This window comes from Alosa sapidissima, chromosome 8 (genome assembly GCF_018492685.1).
Source record: "Alosa sapidissima isolate fAloSap1 chromosome 8, fAloSap1.pri, whole genome shotgun sequence".
Classification (NCBI taxonomy): domain Eukaryota; kingdom Metazoa; phylum Chordata; class Actinopteri; order Clupeiformes; family Clupeidae; genus Alosa; species Alosa sapidissima.
This window is the reverse complement of record NC_055964.1, coordinates 25,383,453-25,404,262: the sequence shown is the minus strand read 5'-3', so window position 1 is coordinate 25,404,262 and position 20,810 is coordinate 25,383,453. Positions and strand designations below refer to the sequence as shown.

Here is a 20,810-nt window from a genome sequence, read left to right as displayed (position 1 = left end):
CCATCTCTTTCCCACCTCATTTCCATATTTCTCTCTCTTTCCATCTTTCTTTTTCAGTCTTTCTGTCTCTCCACCACTCTGAGCGTGTCTCCTGCTGAGACATGTGAATGGGGTGAATGAGGATGAGTGTGTGGAGAATTACTGCAGTCATCTCTCCATCTCTCCCACAGCCTCTTTTCAGTCCCCCTCCTATACCGTGCCCTCACACAACATGTGAACACTGGCTATTTTGGCTCTGTTGTGGATTGTGGTAATGCACACAATCTCTCTCTCATGCTCTTACACACACACACACACACACACACACAGTTGTAAATTTGATTAGTGTTTGTTTACAGCACACTCACTTACAGTGTAGGGTGATTAGTACACACACACACACACACACACACACACACACACACACACACACAGAGGGGGAGAGAGTTCATTTCTAGAACACAGTGGTGAGTTATTAGTTCTTGTTTGCAGGTGATTGTAGTTTGGTCTCTAATCCCTTTAGTGCCTGTAGACAAGGTCACAGCCTTTGCCTTTCCCTCTCCTCTCATAGAAACCACACACACACACACACACACAACCTACACTCAGCTTTCAAACACAATCAGGCGTATATATATATATATACATATATATACACACACACACACAACCCAAGAGCCTTTTTTTGACCGTCTTAAACATTTACAGTTGTTACTTAAGGAGTTGAGACCTGGAAAAAAGATGTTTCTTCTACAGAGACTTGGGCCTCTCTTCTCATGGAGAACCAGTTGGTCCTATTTAGCTTTTGTGTGTTTCCCTGTCTGCCTGCGTCTTTGTACATCTACATATTTGTGTCCTACCTTAGCCTTTATGTAGATACGTGTCCATTGTGTTTGTGAATGTGTGTCTGCGTGTAGGAATCTATCTCTCTCGTGCTCTCTCTCTCTCTCTCTCTCTCTCTCTGTCTGTCTCTCTGTCTCTCTCTGTCTCTCTCATTCAGTTCATTTCAATTAAATGTGTTTTTTTTACGTAACTGTAGGTACAGTGGTGCCAAAGCATAACAATAACATAGCATATTAACTTTTAGAATCACATTGAAAAATTGAGGAAAAGAATACTGTGAGTGACCGCTTTTATCACACTCATCATGACCTCATCGTCTCTCCTCATGGACTCTCAATAGAGACCACTAGGCTCAACTCCTTGCTTTTATCTCGCTTGGAGAGACAGTTCACACACACATACACACACACACACACACACACACCCTCTGCAGAGTTCCTTGCCCTTTATCCCCTATTCAGAGGAGGCAAAGCTGTATCTGATCGTCTTGCTTTTGAGCTGTGAGTGGCCACACACACACTCACTGAAACACAAATGCACTTGGCCTTGAGCTGTGTGTGTCCTGCTGTGAGTGAGCTGATTGGTTATTGTGGTGGCAGGTGGGGGGGCAGTCAGGGTTGGCTGAGTGGGTGCAGGTTTGTCAGCGCCACTCTGTGTGTGTGTGTGTGTGTGTGGCCACAATGTTGGGTGTGATGTGAATCAGCCACTACATTTGTCATCCCAGTGAAGCCTGTTGATGAGGACTACACGTCCCCCACCCAGTCCTCTGGTCAGGCTTTGTGTCACCACAAGTGTGTTTATGCATGGTTGCATGCTTGGGTCTGAGCCGCTCCATCTGTGTGTGTGTGTGTGTGTGTGTGTGTGCGTCTGCCTGTCCATGTGGGTATTGTATAGTTGTGTATGTGTGTGTGTGTCTATGGGAGGACTTGTTTGCGCAAGGTTGTGTGTGTGTGTGTGTAAGAGACTGATGAGATGTGGTCAGTGAGATCTGGCACTAAATGTTGTCTCAATGTTCCATCTGGTCATAGAACGTGGAGAGAGAGAGCACAGAGGAGCGAGAGCCAATCAAAGCACCGGTCCAGCAGCTCAACAGTCAATCACTTCCACAGGACCAAGAACTGCACCCAACAGGTGAGGAAACACTCACACACACTCATTTAATCTGTGTCCATCTACGGTCAAATCAGGTTCAGCTCAGGTGGATTGATGAATGCACACTTCATTTTTAATGTTAGTTTGAATAGCCTCCATTCCAGTGTACACACCCTTCTTAAACCCTCAATTTCCTCCCCCTTCCTGAATCCTGAGACGTGTCAGAGTATCAGCTGAGGTGTGTTTGTGTGTGGTGTGTTTGTATATTGGCTTACAACAGCAAATTAATTTCCTTTTCCTTGCCCTGAATCTTTATTTGGCTCTACATGAGGCTGTACTGTTACCCTCGTTCTAAAAGGCTTTTCTTTTGCTGTGTGTTTGTGTGCCTGAGCGGACGGTGTCCCTGTATGTGCATTTATAGGTGAATAAAGTCTGTATGTCATTATATAGTGTGTTTGTGTGTGTGTGTGTGTGTGTGTGTGTGTGTGTGTGTGTGGTTGCATGAGTGTATGTGTCTGTTTTGGACACTTTGGTTTAGACCATTGAGGTCTTTTGGTCTTAAAATATACCCCTGTGTTTTGTTTAAAAAAGCTTTTTCTGCAATTTTAAAGAGAGACTGCAATGCATGGTGTGGTGTACATACACTAACACACACACACACACACACACACACACACACACACAGTTGTTTTCACTTGGAAAACTTGAAAGAGGCATCTTTGGTCTGCCCCTCACCCGACACATGCGTTTAGGTAGAGTTGTTGAACCCTGAGATTTTAGAGACACACACACACACACACACACACACACACACACACACACACACACACACACACACACACACAGATCTAACCCGTCATTAAAGCTCAGCTGATGGCGTGGCCACTGCACTAGTGGATTATGGGTAAAAGCTGCCTGCTTCTGCCACAAACTTCTGAGAAGAGGTGGAGCTGTGTGTGTGTGTGTGTGTGTTGGTGTGCGGGCGTGTGTTTGAGACAGGGGTCAGGTCAGGAAGGAGACAGTGGACACACTGTCCAGGCTGTTTCATAAAAAAAACAATGTGTACTGATATGCACGTGTACACAGCTTCATGCACACACTTTTATGGAGACCCTTCCCTCAATCACCACTTCCTCTCTCACACACACACACACACACACACACACACACACACACACTTACACAGATTTTGGTTTTAATTGCCCACATTCCCACGGTACCCAAACCTTTATCTGGAGACAAGAGATAAACATTTTTATTTGTGTGTGTGTGTGTGTGTTTACATGTGTGTTCTTGCTTGTTGTTGTACCAGTGTTGTCTATGTTGGTGTGTAAGCAGCAGGGGGCTTCCTCAAAGCATCCAAAAGAGTTGCACAATAAGGTCATGCATTCTCCCTCGCTGTCTTTCTTGCTTTTTGTCCCTTGTTCTGTTTCTTTTCTTTTTCTTTTTCGCTCTCTCGCTCTCTCTCTCTCTCTCTCTGTCTCTGCCAGAGCAGACTACATGGTCTATCTATAGACACATTTTTGTGTGTGTGCCTGTTTTCGAGTTGGGATGTTTTGTGTGCAAGCTGAAGAATGGCCTTTATGTTGGGTCACACAAGCACAGACACACACACACGCACTCACTTGTGTGTGTGTGTGTGTGTGTGTGTGCGCGCGCACACACACACACACACACACACACACAGTAGTGGTAAACACATGTGAGTCTGTGGCCGTGGCTTAATGAGAGCAGACAGGCCGAGCTACCAACACCAGCTGACATCACACCATTCAGCCCACTGTTGATGACCGGCTCTACGTGGGTTAGGCCAGCGGTCCACTCTCTGTCTGTCTGTGTGTGTGTGTGTGTGTGTGTGTGTGTGTGTGTGTGTGTAAAGAGGACTTCTCAGGATAGGAAAAGTTCAAAGTGTGTTTGAGTGTTTTGTTATCAGAGTGTGTGTGTGAGAGACGACGAAAGAGAGGAAAAGAATATTTCAGTTTTGTTCTGTGTGTAGAGATGGTTGGCGGTGTGTAGTATGTTTGTGTAGACCTCATCCCCCACATTCTCTCAGTATAATAGAGAGGTCTAGACACACACTCCAACTCACACTCTCTCTCTCTCCCGCACACACACACACACACACACACACACAATCTCAATGTGTCTTACATCTCTCACCCTCTTCCTAAGCCACAGGAAGTAGTGTGGTGACGCTCAGGAGGTTTAAAGGAACACAGGGACACTCAGCACAAACATAAACACCCCACTTCCTGTCTCTCTCTCTCTCTCACACACACACACACACACACACACACACACACACACACACACACACACACACACACACACACACACAGGGTCAAGTAAACAATCAGATAGCAACTCTGGCCTGACTGCACGTATACACACACCCTCAGCCACACACACCCCCACTTTCTGCTCTCCACTCAAACACTAGTGGCTCTTTCTGACACTTTAGAAGAGGACAAATGAATGTGTAGAATTCAGGTCATTTTCAATTAAATAGGTTAACTATTTTGCCCAAAATAAACTCAGAACAGCAAATGAACAGCAGACTGAGTGCTTGAGACATGTCTTGTCCCTGTGTGCATGGCTGCATATGCATTATGTATAAATATGGATGAAAGTCTCCTCTTTCAGGTAGGGCACACACATGCTCACGCTGAGAGAACTTGCATAGCCAAAATGCTTGAGACACCTGCTGTTTGAGTTTGTCTGAGAGAGTTCTTAGAATGTGTTTTTGACACTGGTGAGGACAGACTGTGCTGGACTCCCCTTGGTGTGGTGTCACAAACACTCTTACACACACACGCGCGCGCACACACAAATACACACACGTACACTGGCACAGGTTTCCTGCCCAGATGTGGAAAATATCAGTGGTTGTGAAAAGAGGGGGAGCATCAGCCTGTCATAACACTCAGAGAATAGTTGTTTAAAAAAAGCATCCGAGAAAAATTAGGTGATAAATTATGGGGATAGGAACAGACTCGGGCTCTGCTTAAATGTAATAGATGAGGGAATGATGGCCTTTATTAGATTTATTAGGCCCATGCTGAAGCCAGCATAGAGAGGATCCAGAGACTCAGTATGATGAGAATGTGCGAAGGCAGTGATGACAGGCTCTTCTGTTAAATGTCCTTTTTCGCCCATTTTCCTTTCCATTATCATTGGGTGTAAGGTTGGAAGGTGGAATCATGGAAGGTTGGAAGGTACTGACAGATGCTGAGCTACACTAGTACATCATGAAGCGGAATGGCTGAGGGAGAATTCAGCATAGAGCTCTGAGTGTGGCTTTTCATGTGATGTGTGCTGTATCACATGCTATGTGCTAGTCCCCAAATGATTGAGCTCATTCAGCTTTTTCGGCAGTCCTCTCGTTCCTTTGTGATGCCCCCTTTTCATCATCACTGATTGGCTCTCTCCTCCTTATCCCGCCATCTTGTTGTCGGCACTCTCTGTCTCTCCTTCCTGTTTCTGACTGGGTCCCCCTTTTCCTTATCTCCCTCTCAGCCCCAAGTTTGTAAACACACCGCTCTTTAATCCACATTTGTTTGGGCAGCTGTGTGTGTGTGTGTGTGTGTGTGTGTGTGTGTGGGGGGGGGGGGGGGGGGGGGGGGGGGCACATGCTTTTTAAGGTATCTGACATTGAAGTTGAGAAGCTAAAACTTTTTATTTGTGTGTGTGTGCACACACTGAACTTCCAATGGCTTGGCTACCACCTTCCTGGCCTACTTTTCTTTCTCTCACACACGCACACGCACACACACACACACTAGTCAGACTGAGAGGAAATGTCTCCACCCCTCCCTGCCTTCATGCTTCTTGGTATCCCTAAAGACACCCTAACATTCCTTTTCTCCTGGAAGCCTCTCATTTCCTCTGTGTGTGTGTGTGTGTGTGTGTGTGTGTGTGTGTGTGTGTGTGTGTGTGTGAACTAGAGGTTATGGTTTAAATGTGTGTGACTTCTGGAACTGGTTGGCTTTGTAAAAGTGACTTTAACCTGAGAAAGGCCCTCCTAATAGTAGGGTGTGTTTCAGAAACAGACGCTGAAGGAGACAGAAGTCTCTCTGTAGGTGTTGGCCTTTCATCTGCTGTTTTACACACACACACACACACACAGACAGACACACACACAATCTTTTAATCTAGTTCTCCTGACTGTAACTCAAGCCTGTAGTGCCTCCTTGGCCATGAAGAGAGAGGCGAGAGAGACGAAGAGAGAGTTCCCCTCTGGTTCCCTTCTCTTTCTCTGACTCTGGCGGTGCCTTCTCTGTGTTCCGCAGGGCCCTCTTCTGATATGGTTCTGGTTCTGGACCCGCTGGTCAGGGAGAAGGTCTCTGCTCCCCCAGGGTCACGGCCTCCGCAGGACTCCCCGACCTCCGACCCGGAAGTGATCCCCTCCTGCCCGCGCCAGCGCTGTGACTCTGGCCAATCGGATCGGTCTAATGGCAGCTTTGGGCGTCGCCCGGGTCGGGACTCCCCGTGCTCTGAGCGCAGCGCCCAGCGCGAGAGCCCGTCCCCCTCCAGCACTGACTCGGAGGTGGAACAGGAGAAGGACCCCCAGCCCAGCGCCGACGCACCAGACGGAGCCGCGCTCTCCACCAAGGCCCTGGGCTCCAGCAGCCTGCCCAACGGCCTCCGAGACTGCAGCACCGAGCAGGTAGAGAACATGCCGTCCGCTGTCCATCATCCAGTGCTCTACACCAATGATGAACCCCCTTATGCATACACCGCCACTTGGGTCAAGCATCTATATCTAGAATGTAGACCACTGCACATGTGTGAGGCATGTGATCATGTGTATTTCACTGTGTTCCGATTCAGAATGGCAGTACTTACTCTACTGTTTAAAGATTGCTTTGTGAGAGGTTGTAGAACAGTCCACTAGGAGTCGCTGTGTCGTTACAAAAGAACAGCCCCACCCCCCTCACTGCTGATAGTCTCCATGTCCCCATCCCTCCTCACTCACACCTCAGTGCTGTCACAGCCGTGTACAGGGGCCGGGGCTTTGCCTCACTAGGCTCAGTAAACATTGCGTTTCTGTTGTGACGTGATGAACTCTGTTTGTCCCCAGTTACCCAGGAGCCCAAACACATCCTGTCCCTGCCGTCCCCTGCTCTCTCTCTCTCTCTCTCTCTCTACTAGATTTACAGGACTGCTGTGCACAAATGGCACATAAAGACGGGTGACTGCTAAGCGTTGATATGTGTCTCAGTCTTCCAGCCTGTAACTCTCCAGACCGCAGGTCTCTTGCTATAGTAATAGTCTCGGCTCTGGAGTCGTCTGTTGGCCTTTACCACAGAGAGACCCATGCTGCTTTTTCCTACCTGGAAAATGCTTACCCTCTAACAGACCGTCTAAGAGTGTGTGTGTGTGTGTGTGTGTGTGTGTGCAGGCGCAGAGGCTTTTGGTCTGATTTTCCATCTGACTGCGTGTCACAGCCTAGATCCTCGCAGGACCACATTACCTCACCCTCCACATGCGCTCTCCCCTGTTTATAGCCCACACAGATGTGCACACGCACAGAAGTGTGTGTGTTACTGCAATGTCATGGGCTGAAACCTTACCTTCTGTGGTTAGTTTGCAATCTGGAAAGAGTGTATGCACAATGGTGACCAAGATATGGCGTTTAAGAAGTGCAAGTTGGCATATTAGACGAATATTCTGATTGGCCACTGCTCTGGTGTGCATGTGTGCCATCACTGATACGTCCCTGTGTGTGTATATTCCTCACCTGTTTGGATCTATTTTAGGTGTCTGTGACCAGAGATGCCCCTCTTACCACTCTTACCAATGGCAAGGAGACAGGTATGCCCCCCCCCCCACCCAAAAAAAAAAAACACACACACACAAACTCTTCTCTCTCATTTGTAACCTCTGGGGTTGAGTGTGGGGGAGTTTTGTATTAATAGTGTGCGCGTGCGTGCATGCATGTGTGTGTGTGTGTGTGTGCGAATGCATTGTTTCTGAGTGATTTCCACATGTCCCTGATTAGTTGATTGTTGGTTTCCTCCATAGGGGGCTTTCTTCTTTTCTTTCTTTCCCCTTCATCCTATGCTTTGCCTCCTATCACACACACACACACACACACACACACACACAAACCTTTTTTGACAGCCAGGCTATTAAAGCCACTCTCTCAGTGTCAGGGCAGACTGAATCCCTCCCACACACACACACACACACACACACTTACTCTGGCATTGCCCCAGTATCCTATAACTCCCTTCCCCCAACACACACATGTTAACACACACACACACACACACACACACACACACACACACACACACACTGCAGCCTTATAAGGCCTTTGCCCAGAGCTTTCAGCTTTAGGATGGCCAGAGAAATGTAAGCGCTAACCCTGGACCTGCTCAATGAGAGGGTCTGTATGGCCGACTGTATCTGTGTCAGCTGCTCTGGGTTAACCCTAACATAGCTGCTGCTGCTACAGTGCTAGAAATCATCAGAAGCACATCTTCTTAGCCTGCTCCTCCACCTGTTATCCTCTTGGGCTAGTGTGTGTGTATAAGAGCATGGCCGTGCACACGCGCTCAAGAGAGAGAATATGTCTGTGCATGGTGTTGAGCGAGAGAGAGAGAGAGTGTGTGTGTGTGTGTGTGTGTGTGTGCTTGTGTGTGTGTGTGTGTGTGCTCGTACGTCTGAGTGTGTGTGTGTGTGTGCGCATGCGCTCAGCCGTAAGTCTGTCGTCAGTCTTCTCTCAATGTCCTCTGTAAACACACTTCACACACATTTTTTGCCTGAATAAGGCCAGCTGTACCTTCCCTAAGTCACTGTCTCTCTCTCTTTCTCCCCCCCCCAATATTATCCTCATCTCTCCATCTCAGTGTCTCTGCTCGCCTGTGTCACTCGCAGTTCATTTCTCTCACTGCAGCAGACTTGCTTCTCCCCCTTTCTCCTCTTCTCTTTGGCTTTCAAATGTTTCAGGACATTCTCACACACACACACACACACACACACACACACACAAAGAGAGAGAGAGAGAGAGATGCACAGACATTTCTTTAGTGATGTCTGTGTGGGAGGAGATTGTGTCAGTCAGATGGAAGTGGGTGATAAGGGTCAAGAGAGCTGTGGGGTTTATGAGTGTTGTCCCTTACTGGCAGGCGTCTCCTAGTGTGTGTGTGTGTGTGTGTGTACTGTGTACTGTATCACCTCTGACTGGCATGACCCTCCTCCTCTTCAGGCTCCAGTAGAGTGGCTGCTCCACTGGCTCGGCCCAACTCCGTCCGGGACCGCATGCGCAAGTTCACCGAGCCCGCCCAAATTGAAGCCCCACCCCCGAGGCGGGGGTTGCAGCGCTCCGTCCGCCCACTCTCTGCCCACCTCGGCGAGAAAACAGGGCGCCCAGAACCTCAGGCTCAAAAGAGCCCCTCCCCTGCAGCTCTCGTCCAATCACAGCAGGCCGTGGGCGGGACGGGAAAGCCCGCTGGAGGGGTGGACGTGGGGGGCCAGTCGCAGGGAGGCAGCCCAGAGCCGGAGAGCCCTAAGACGGGGAGAGCCGTGACAGCCAGTCCCGGGGAACCAGAGGCCCAGGAGCAGCCACCCGAGACACTGAGGCAGGCGGACGCACAGGACCCGGCCGACGACATGAAGACCTTCCTGACCATCGAGATCAAAGATGGACGCACCACAATCAATCAGCAGCCTCAGACCAGGACCATCACACACAGCAGTGCTGGGCCACAGAGAGCAGGTACACACACACATACACACGTTATTGCAGATCTGTGGGTCTAGTGGGCCAGAACAGGTGCGCGCACACACACACACACACACACACACACACACACACTCTCTCACATATTCTTTCCCCATGAGGCTGTTGAGGGCCAATAGATGCAAACACTAACAGTGTGTTAGTTTTGGAGTGTGTTTAGATAGCACCTACAGTAAAAACACGACTTAAGTTGACACAGGTTGTAAATAATGAAGAACAGGCCAGTTGTTTGTGTGTGTGTGTGTGTGTGTGTGTGTGTGTGTGTGTGTGCCCATATATGCTCTCACCCACATGAATGCTGTTCATCTTTTCCATTCGGGTGGAAATTGTGGAGGCAGTTGAGAAAGAGTCACACTTTGGCTTGACTGCACAAAAGTATGTGTATGTGTGTCCTTGTGTCTATTTATGCATGTCTGTCTGTGTTTGTATATAGATGCATGCTTTGCTTGTGTGTTTGATAACTGTGTACATATGTCTGTGTGTGTGTGTGTCTGTCTCTTTGTGTGTTGAGAGACTTCCTGAGAGTGTTTACATAACATGCGTATGTATTTGCTTTTTGAAATAATATAAGCCGTGTTAGAAGTTTTGAATGAGTTGACAAATGTGGGCGCCACATTGGTGCAGTTTGCTTCATGCGAATATGTGAATATGCTTATCATGTCTCTCTGTCTGTTTGTCTGTCTGTCTGACTGTCTGTCTATGTAAAGGCGGTATAAATATGTGACCTTTGGCTCTCCTCCCTCCGCATGTAGAGGAGCCCTCAAAGTGAGCTTTGTTCTCTATGACTGACACACACACACACACACACACACACACACTAAAACACATGCTTGTAGTGATTCTGAAAGATGAGGGGAGTATGTTTATTAGAACAGCAACATTTAAGTGTCTTATGGCATCGCGCTCGCGTTGTAGATTAGTGTGGTTCGATAGACACCATCACATAGGAACCCATTGTGTGTGTTTGGTTTTCCTTGTCCTTGTCAGTTAAGAGTGTGAGTGTGAGTGTGCTTGTTTGTGTATGTCTGTTTTGCTGAACAGTAGCTCATTCTGTTGACTCAAGCCCAGTAGAATGTTTAGCTCAGTCTGTTTTGCTGTAACCACAGCAGATATCCAGGCTGTAACCTAAGCTACTGTGTTCAGTGATGCTCATGCAGATACTATGCACACAAAAATACCATCCAAAAGACCAAAGGACGTTGCCATAACAGAATCTGTTTCACCTGATAAGTGAAAGAGTTTGGTTTCAAAACGCTATAAATCCATTTTTGAAAACATAATAAGTCATGTTATTTAATTGTGTATTTCAGGTAATATCAATGAAATTGAAGTTCTGTTGTTTTGATTGAGTAAAGAAAAAATCAAATAACAATACCCAACTACATTTCCACTGAAATTACTTGGAAAACAAAATTAATTATTATTAATCATTAAAATGGAGAATATAGCGTTTTTAAACCAAGCTTTTCAAATGAACTTTGATGGGAATGAGACTATTTTTTGAGCGCATTTTTACAAAGAAATATATATACAACGGGCGTTTTTTTTTATTACTAAAACACATTTGTCCACTCTCACACCATGTTTCCAAAACAGTCAACAAACAGGCTAAAACAAAAAAACACTGCTAAAGTATTTTGCAAACAAAATGCATCAATTTGGCCACTCGCAAAACATTGGGAACATGCAACAAAAACCCTCAAACAGCAGACTTGTGGTGAAATGAATATATTCTTTCAATCAATCATGACACAACAAACAAAATACCTGTGTGAAGACTTGTGTTGTGCTGAAAAGATCAAGTGGATTGTATAAGTAGTAAGTATATATACTCTTTTGATCCCGTGAGGGAAATTGGTCTCTGCATTTATCCCAAACCGTGAATTAGTGAAACACACTCAGCACACAGTGAAGTGAAGCACACACTAAGCCTGACGCAGTGAGCTGCCTGCAACAACAGCGGCGCTCGGGGAGCAGTGAGGCGTTAGGTGCCTTGCTCAAGGGCACTTCAGCCATGTGTACTGGTCGGGGTTCGAACCGGCAACCCTCCAGTTTCAAGTCCGAAGCGCTAACCAGTAGGCCACGGCTGCCCTTGATTGCAGCTTCTTTGAGTTTGTCTTAGCAATTGTGAATGACTGTGATGAATGCATGATTTTTTAAAAGCATAGGAAAATACAAAGGATATACATTGGATACAGCAGTGTTTCCCACAGAATTTAATTCTATTTGTGGTGGTAGGTTTGCAGAATTAACTTGAATGCAACAGTTTTTAGCAAATTAGCGCAGCGTGGTTATGATGCTAACCAGATTTAAGCACAATTTAGTACAACCTGGAAAATCATGGTTATTGTGGTGGGCCGCCACAAATAAGTCAATGTATTGGAAACACTGGATACAGTATGACAATGCTCAAAGTTTGAATATTACCATCATCCAGGGGTTGGCCAGGTCAGTTCTCGTATATGTTCTCAAGTTTTCAAAATAATGTACATATATGTTTTGTACATGTTCTCAGGTTGTCAGAACATAAATATACTGCTCAAAACAATTAAGGGAACACTTCAATCATAGACTGGATAGGTACTCTGACACTGTTTGGTTCTGAGCACAAGTAAAACTTTTGAGGCAAATGTTTTATTTTGCAAGAACTGTCAGACATTCTGTGAATATATTTTGAGAATGGAGAAAAGGGTGGAAGGTTTCAAAAAATGTGGTTTAACAATTGTGGACAACTGTAAGTGTTCCCTTATTTTTTTTTGAGCAGTATATGTCTTGTAATTTAACTGATTTTCTCAACTGATTTCTGGAACAAAAATTCTGATTGATTGTTTGAGTTGGATTGTACTGTATGAGTAGTCTCCATAACGACACAATAGCACAACAATCCTTACATACACGTATAGACCCTTTCAACAATAAAAACAAAAACAATGCTTGAACGTTCTATTTGGGCCCCAATCTACTTCCTCTGCATTAAGATAACATATGGAGTGTTAAAAAGGAAGCCTTGTGGGACCAACTATGATGCTGATAATGGAACTCTCTTGAAAGGGTCCATAGAAACAGACACCAAACTTTCACTCCTGACACCTCCATGTCACAGTGAACCCAGTCTCCTGGTGTGGGCTGTTAACCTCATAGATCTTAGGCTCAGATACACAACACAGCATATTATCTGCTGTTAAGTTAAGTTCTATTATTTATTTATTTGCTTTAAGAGAGAACTGCAGGAGTCTGGAATCTGATCTTGGTAGATTACTTCTACCACTGGATGGGTCAGTTTCCTGACTCTATGACCCTACAACCTGAGTTAGTATTCATGCATACTGTGTGGTAGTCCAAACATGGTTATGTTCACTGTGAATTTTGCATTGGATACTGACATATTAGTTTGCCTTTGCTACTTTGTATATGAACTTCACTGATGGTGTAGTGTACTGTACCTGACCATCTGTTATCTAGTTTGAGGCTACTGGGAAATTACTTGAATTAAGTTTTGAAAGGACTGTACCCTGAGAAGTGTCATCAGGTTCTACAAGGCTTTACACAGACCTGCACCCCGACACACACACACACACACACAAGCAGCTGTTTTCTGGCTTGTACGTAAAAGTTCTTAACCCAAACTGTTTATTTAAGAGACAGTCCAGCTCCAGCAGAGCAGTCTCACACAAGGTCTTTTGGTCTACCTCAGAGGCTCCGTAAATACAACCAGCATTAAATCAAGAACACACACACACACACACACACACACACGAGAGAGAGAGAGAGAGAGAGGGTGCCCTATCAGCTGCAATGTTTTCTGCATTTAGAGTCCAGTTTACTGTCTAATCTGCCTTTTATGGAATTGTCCTCGTGTGTGTGTGTGTGTGTGTGTGTGTCCAGGAGTGGGTTCAGAGTGAGTGTGGAACAGGTAGAGACTGATGTAATGATTCTGTCACTTGGTGTTTTTTGGTTCATGGTTAAACAGTATGTGCAGTCGTAACACACTCACACGGGCACTCTAATGCACCAAATGGGCACCATCCATCTATGAGGGATTTTTGTTTTGCCATTTAATGTGGGCATATGTGTGTATTAGAGTGTGAGCCAAGGAAAGAGAAGTCTCAGAGTGTTTACATAGCTTGGGGTAAGCGTGTGCGTGTGTGTGTGTGTGTCCGTGTGTGGTGATGAGTCCCCACGGTGAGATTTAAGATTCCATGCTGGTGCCATGTAACTGAGTAATGGCCACTGCTTTCCCCTCTTTCGTTCAACACAACACAACGCACACACATGCATACGTTTACACACTAATACTTCTACACATACATTGAGAAAGCATAAGATAAACACACATGCACATACACTTATGCATTAAATGCCCCCCCCACCCCCCCAAAAAAAAAGGGTAATGGAAGGGAATTAGGGAATTAGGCTTAAGGGAATTCTGTTGCCATGGGGAAATGTTCCTGCTGTCCCTGCATGTGAAGTGGTTCTCCCTCTCTCAATTTCCCTCTTTGCTCCCTTTCTTTCAGAGCTGACGCTGGGCCTAAGAGCCACTCCTTTCAAGATCTCCACACAGAGCATCTCCACTGGGCCCTCTTTCAAGGTATGAGCACACCGATGTGAACCTCCCACGAAGATGCATCTCTCCCTCTCTCTCTCCCTCTCCCTCTCCCTCTCCCTCTCCCTCTCCCTCTCCCTCTCCCTCTCTCTCTCTCTCACTCTCACTCTCACTCACTCTCTCTCTCTCTCTCTCTCCCTCTCTCTCTCTCACTCTCACTCTCACTCACTCACACTCACACTCACACACAGCTATAAGCTGTTATAAGCCATAAGCAATTTTTTTCATGTTTTATTTTTATCTTTCTCTTGCTTGTCCTTCTGGCTGTTCTGTCTGCTTTAGCTCTTTGCTCTCACCTCCATGTGTTTGGACATGAGTAGCTCTGAGAAACCTGTAGTGACATTTGTGTGGTCTATCAACATCTTTTGGTTCGTCTAAATGCACTGTACTTCCAACACCCCCACCGAAAAGTGAATGTCTGGCTGTGTTCAAGTCAGGCTAACAGGCCTCTTCACACCAGAGACCTCACGCGCCAGCTTCCTGTACATGGATTAAGCCTAGTCCTACACTAAAAACAAACTTTAATGAAAATCTCCATTTAAAAAAAGCTTGTAATCTAGGACTAGGCTATTATTCATGTACAAGAAGCGGCTTCATGTGTTTGACTGAAGCTTAGAGACAGGCATAGAGTTCTGCAGCCCTGGACTGAAAATACTTTTGACAAAAAATTTCATAGAAAATAAAGCAATACCACTACAATACTCTGACCTGTTGATAACCAACCACCTTCTCACCTCCCACTGCATGTGGTGGACTAATGAAGTAATAATGTTTATTTTATAATAATGTTAGTATTTTGGCATACCTGTCAACATTTAGTTTTCCAAAAATGGGAGATTTATTTTGTTGGGTTAGTGTTTGTACTGGATCGGTGTTTGCATATTTAACATGTTTTATACACTGCATTTTGGTCATTGCTTTTACCTTACCGAAAGCCTACACATGCCAGTTATGTATCCAACCGCTGCCTGCCTGCAGCCTACTTCCAAAACTCCAAAGCGGCTTGCTGTCAGATTTGGTTCCGAGGACACAATTGCCTATTTGTGCATCAACAACACTCAGTGCAGTTTATGTGATGTGTTAATAAATTAAATTCCCAACAATTTGACAACAGCTAGTTCTGGAGTAGGCTATTCAACTAGTCCGCTTGCTAGCGAGACTCAGGCCGCGCAGTCGGCACCCTCTTCCTTATTTGGGTTGCTAGGTTTTAGCCTATGACAAAACAGTTGAAATTGAAAGTAAGTGATTGTGTATGTGTAGGGTGTATTTCATACACAATTTGGCAACCTGGGAGATGACTGACAGAAAAAATGAACGGATCAATGATTATAAAATCAGTTTGATGGTCATGCAAATTACGGGAGTTTTCCAGGAGAAATAACAAAACAGGAGTGTGCAGGGAGATGACCTTGAAATATGGGAGAAACCCGGGGAAAACTGGAGTGTTGACAGGTATGGAGTGGGTTCCGGAAAGGCTCCGCTGACTTGCGACCTTCAGAAGCACAACCAGCAGTGAAATTAAACTTAAATTGTTGCACTTGTGAAATAATTTGGTAAGAGTTTAATGCATCAATCAAATCGTTCTTCCTTTGAAAATATGCCTTTGAAATATATCTGTTCATGGAGAAAATAATCATACTTGGGTTTCTTTCAGAGTGCAGAAGTATTGCTCACAGGTGTTGGCAAAAGAGTCTTTCCAGTTAGCATTGTTTCCAGTTAGCATCCAGTGTCTTGTAGATCTTTTCACTTGAGTAATAACTCTTGTTCAGTGTTGTCAGTACGCCTGTTAGTGTTACTGCCATTACAGGAAGAAAGAAGAGACAGAGAGATGTTATATAGGAAGTAAAGAATGTTTTTTTTTATGCTGGGAGCTGTCTCCTTTTTTGGAAGTGCAGGGAGAGACAGGATAGAGGGAGAAGAGAGGAAAAGAAGTAGAGCCAGTATTCTCTCTCTCTCTCTCTCTCTCTCTTTGACTCTCTCTCTCTCTCTCTCTTTGACTCTCTCTCTCTCTCTCTCTCTCTCTCTCTCTCTCTCTCTCTCTCTCTCTTTGACTCTCTCTCTTTTGTCTCAGCTCAGATTTCTCCTGGAAACTCTCCTAAATCCTACTTTGAAGAGAGGAGACTAAGATCCCCCGTTTATATACACAAACTTGCACACACACACACACACACACACACACACACACACACACACACACACATGTGCATTTCCATCCATGACACGCACACATACACATACACACGCACTCACTTTCTGAAACTAACACACACACACACACACATGTGCATTTCCATCCATGACACGCACACATACACATACACACGCACTCACTTTCTGAAACTAACACACACACACACACACACACACTCTGACACAAACATACACACACATTCTACTTCCCCTCCAGCACCCGCATGCTCAGGCCGGCTTGGCTGTGTCTCTGTGATGGATCTGCATGTGGGGGGAAGGAAGTGAGCACTGAATGGAGTGGGAACAGGAGAAGCGGCAGCTTTTGGAGAGTCAACAAAGAATAGAGGGCAGAACTGAGCGCTCTCCATCTCCCTTACACTTATTTGAAAAAAGAAATACAGTGGGGACGAGGACTACGCCCACTCCTCATGAGTCAGGGGCTGTCTGTGTGCGTGTGAGCGCGCTTGTGTGAGAGAGAGAGAGAGAGAGAGAGAGAGAGAGAGTGTGTGAGAGAGAGAGAAAGTGTGTGTGCACACATTCACACACACACACCATTGAGCGTGCTCTGTGATCTCTGTGGGTGGTCTGTGGTGTCCCCTCTGTAGGTCCTCTCTCATTGGTATCACTGAGATGGGAGTAGAGATAGGCCACAATAACGACATCCCATAATAATAAGGCAAACCCCTGATCCCAGTGGACAAACCCTCACATATGTATTATCTCCTGTGCACACACACAAGCACACACACTCTTAACTATACACAAAACTCTTATGCATGCAGATACTGTTAAAACTATTTTTGACTGTCTACATGTGTGTGTGCGCGCCACATGTCAGATCATCAGTCTTTAGAAAACACGAGCATCAATGCTTAACTTTGACTGCTCTATCCCTCTCTCCCTCTCGCACATACACACACTCTCTGCATTAATCAGTCGTGTTGATGGATTGGCATTTGTGAGTGTGTGCCTAAGCAAAGATTAATATCCAGCCCCACAAATACCAAAAGGCACAGGCACCTGCCACTGACTGATGTCCCAACATGCGAACACATGCACCCAACCACCCCCACTACATTCAGTACACACACACACACATACGTATGGGATAATGTATAGAACGCCGGTCATTATTGGGAAAATAAGTCCCGACAGGGCGAACCAGACCCCGACACACAGCCCTGAAGGGACTTATTTTCACAGTAATGACTAAAAATAATGAGTTGTTACCGTTTCGTCGTGGCTTTTGCTGAGAAACAAATAGTTCGCAACACACACTGAACTTGAATCAAACATTCTTTAGAACACAGCTGATCAACCGTCTGTTCCAATGCCAGAAGGGACCGGACTACTTGCAGAATGATAGGAAAAACTTAAATCAGCAGCACAAAACCCGTTGCCATTGACAGCAGTAATTATATGTTTCCAGCGGTAATTACATGAAAATATTTTACCGTAGAACGTTGGAAAATCCCATTCAAGTCAATGGAGCATTCTAGTAGCATTGTGAAGAGCCGTATAATAAACAACTTTATTCACAACTCCACAACTCTTGTATGAAATAAGATAAAATGACAACAGAACATACATACAGTCCGCAATTTAATGTATTTCTGGTACTTCAGCTACCTACATGGTGCTTGGATGAGGTAGGTGTAAGGTGTACGGAAGGTTGAGGAGGCAGCAAGACTTTAGGGTTAAAGAGCAAGCAAGCAAAATGTCTCTTTAAACCATAGTGAATTGTAGGCTTGCACTTAGCAGCCTGTCTATATTGCCATCTGGCTGTCAGACTCTCTTCAGCAGGTTTATGATTGCGGCCGCTGTGTTCTAAACTAAACTATCGGTTGGTTGGAAGTGTGTTAGAGCGGTCCTGAGAAGTGACAGCCCTATTAGTAGGTCAGGTCTTCTCCTGCCCTTTCGTTGGCAGACGACCCTGCACATAAAAACGCTCATGTTTGCCCTTGAACACACAAAGTTTGTAGATATGTTCTTCACTGAAAAACTGAGGTGAGAAATTACCATGATGAGAGTAAATTTTATTGTCACCATCTTATCACCACATGTCTAACTAATGAGCCAGAAAAGATGGAGAGGTGCTTATTCTGAGCAAAGGTCAGTGCACAGAGTCCTTTAAATCATGCTGTGCTGGACAGCGGTGGTTTATACTATGCTGTGTGGTGGAGGTCTGGTCAACACTCTGGCCAGCAGAGGGAGAAGGAATTGTTTTGTCCAGAGCGACACGGCATTGATCGACTTTAATGTGATGTCATGTTACTTCTCCACTCTGTGTGTGTGTGTGTGTGTGTGTGTCAGTCAGAGTGAGACAGAAGAAAGAGTATAGAGTCTGCACAATATAGATATTGCACATGCACACATCCACAGGCAGTGATCACCTAAGTATACATTTTATCAACACATTAGCACATCTCTGACTGCATTTGTGTGAAGTAGAGGTTGGGCGACAACATTGACAACATCTAGTATAGTGAGGTCCATAGCTGGTATGTGAGGGTGTATGAGAGAAAAGGAGAGACATACTGAACAGTAGCGGTGTTGGCTAGTGGCTTGCCTGCTATTGGAGGTGTGAAGGACAAAAGATCTAAATAGGGCTGTGTGTGGTGTGTGTGTGTGTGTGTGTGTGTGTGTGTGTGTGTGTGATAAATAAAGCGGTCTGTGACACCTGAGTGGAATGAGGGGCCAGTGGCCTCTGCTGCCATGGAAATGGGATTTCGTGGGTGCTGATTGGCTGACTGGGTCAGGGCAGCTGAAGAGGGGAGATTTGTAGGGGTATAAAGAGCTGGGGCCACACCGAGCTGCTCACAACTCTAACCGGCGTGCACACACACACACACACACATATGGAAACACATTCTTGACAAGAAGGAGAGCTACTCCTGAGCTGCGGTGGGACTGAGGGACTTTTGCAAGGCAAAGAGTGAGAAGCCTGTGATTTATGTGACAGCTGCGGTCATCCTCTTTGAGTTCCCATCGCAAACCGAGAGGAGGGAGAGAAGCAGTTGAGAACGAGAGAAGACGACGAGACAAAGAGACAAGAGAGGAGAGCTGAGCTGACCCTTAGTGGCCGGGAGCCAAAAGGAGAGAAAGGCGGGACAGGTGGACAGGACGAGGCTTCTGTTGACGTCCAGTGGAAAGTTTTCCCAGAATGCCGGGCGTGAGCGTGGAGCCCTTGGATGGCTGTGCTGAGTCGGGGCTGGAGTCTGAGATCGGCGACCTGCTATCTCCCCTCGAGCCGGACGAGGAGGAGGAAACGCTGACCAGAGGTAGCCGGGTGGAGGAGGAGGAGGAGGCGGTGATTCAGGAGGTGGAGCAGTGCATGCAGGAGGCCGTGGGCGAGGCCCGGGCGGAGCTGCGCGACTTCGGGCGGCGCCTGGAGCGGCGGCTGCATGAGCGACTCCTCGGCCCGCTGGTCCAAGTGCTGCAGGAGCTGCAGCAGGACAACCTGCGGCTGCGGCTCCAGCAGGAGCGGCTGGTGCGGCAGGTGGACGAACTCTGCCGCACCCTCCAGCTGCCCGAGGCCCCGCCACTCAGCTTGCCCAGTCCCCAGCAAGCAGCAGAGCAGCAGTTTGACCTTTCTCACATGCTGAGTAATGGCCTGATCCTGGATAAGAACAGTGACCTGACCTCTGACCTGGAGCCTGGCATGACCTTTGACTCTTTGAGTGGGTTGATCTCTGACACGCAGCCAGGCATGCCCACCGTACACTTAGAAGAAGTCAGCCCTTACATGAAGCCTTATTTGATCCCCGATGCTATGGCTGGCTTGCCCTTTGACCCTCACTATGGTATGAGTGCTTTGGATGGCGTTAGCTATGACTCCTTCGCCTTTGACCCAGTGAATGGCGTGACCCCTGAGGCTGTGCCACACCCCCCAGCTTTCTCCACACGAAGGTCCTCTTCAACCACCTCCATGCCAACTACGGTCTCCCGTAGCAACAGCATGGTATGATTCCATGTGTGTCATTTATCAAAGGATAGCAACTTCTGTAGTGCGATTCCTGCTGTGTTTTGTGCCCAAGTACTTTTTCACTTTACAGTATATGGAATGCCCTTATTACAATGCAATATTGTATTGAGTTTACATTTGATATTAATCCTTATGGTGTGAATGTGTATTTGTGTGTGTGTGTATGCGAGAGGGTATGTTGGCATTTGGAGTCATGCAGCAGGAAGTAGAATGTGTTAAAGAGCCTTTGTGTCATTGGGTTAGATGGGTGGGTGTGTAAGAGAGAGGGATTGAATGTGTATGTGTGTGTGTGAGCGTGTGTTTGCGTGTGTGTGTGTGTGTGTGTGTGTGTGAGTGTGTGAGCACTTGGCCTGAGAGGTGGTTATGTGACT

At 46.3% G+C, this 20,810-nt stretch overlaps 1 protein-coding gene across 4 annotated transcripts in view; it reads left to right on the top strand.

The window, feature by feature from the left end:
* smtnb (smoothelin b) overlaps window positions 1-20,810 on the top strand; it is a 56,414-nt gene that overhangs the window by 24,962 nt on the left and 10,642 nt on the right. For all 4 annotated transcript variants that reach the window (XM_042100753.1, XM_042100751.1, XM_042100752.1 and 1 more), the window contains exons 6-10: window positions 1,851-1,953; window positions 6,204-6,580; window positions 7,674-7,728; window positions 9,128-9,637; window positions 14,176-14,249. In XM_042100753.1, the coding sequence (XP_041956687.1) occupies window positions 1,851-1,953; window positions 6,204-6,580; window positions 7,674-7,728; window positions 9,128-9,637; window positions 14,176-14,249 (1,119 nt within the window). The remainder of the gene's footprint in view (window positions 1-1,850; window positions 1,954-6,203; window positions 6,581-7,673; window positions 7,729-9,127; window positions 9,638-14,175; window positions 14,250-20,810) is intronic.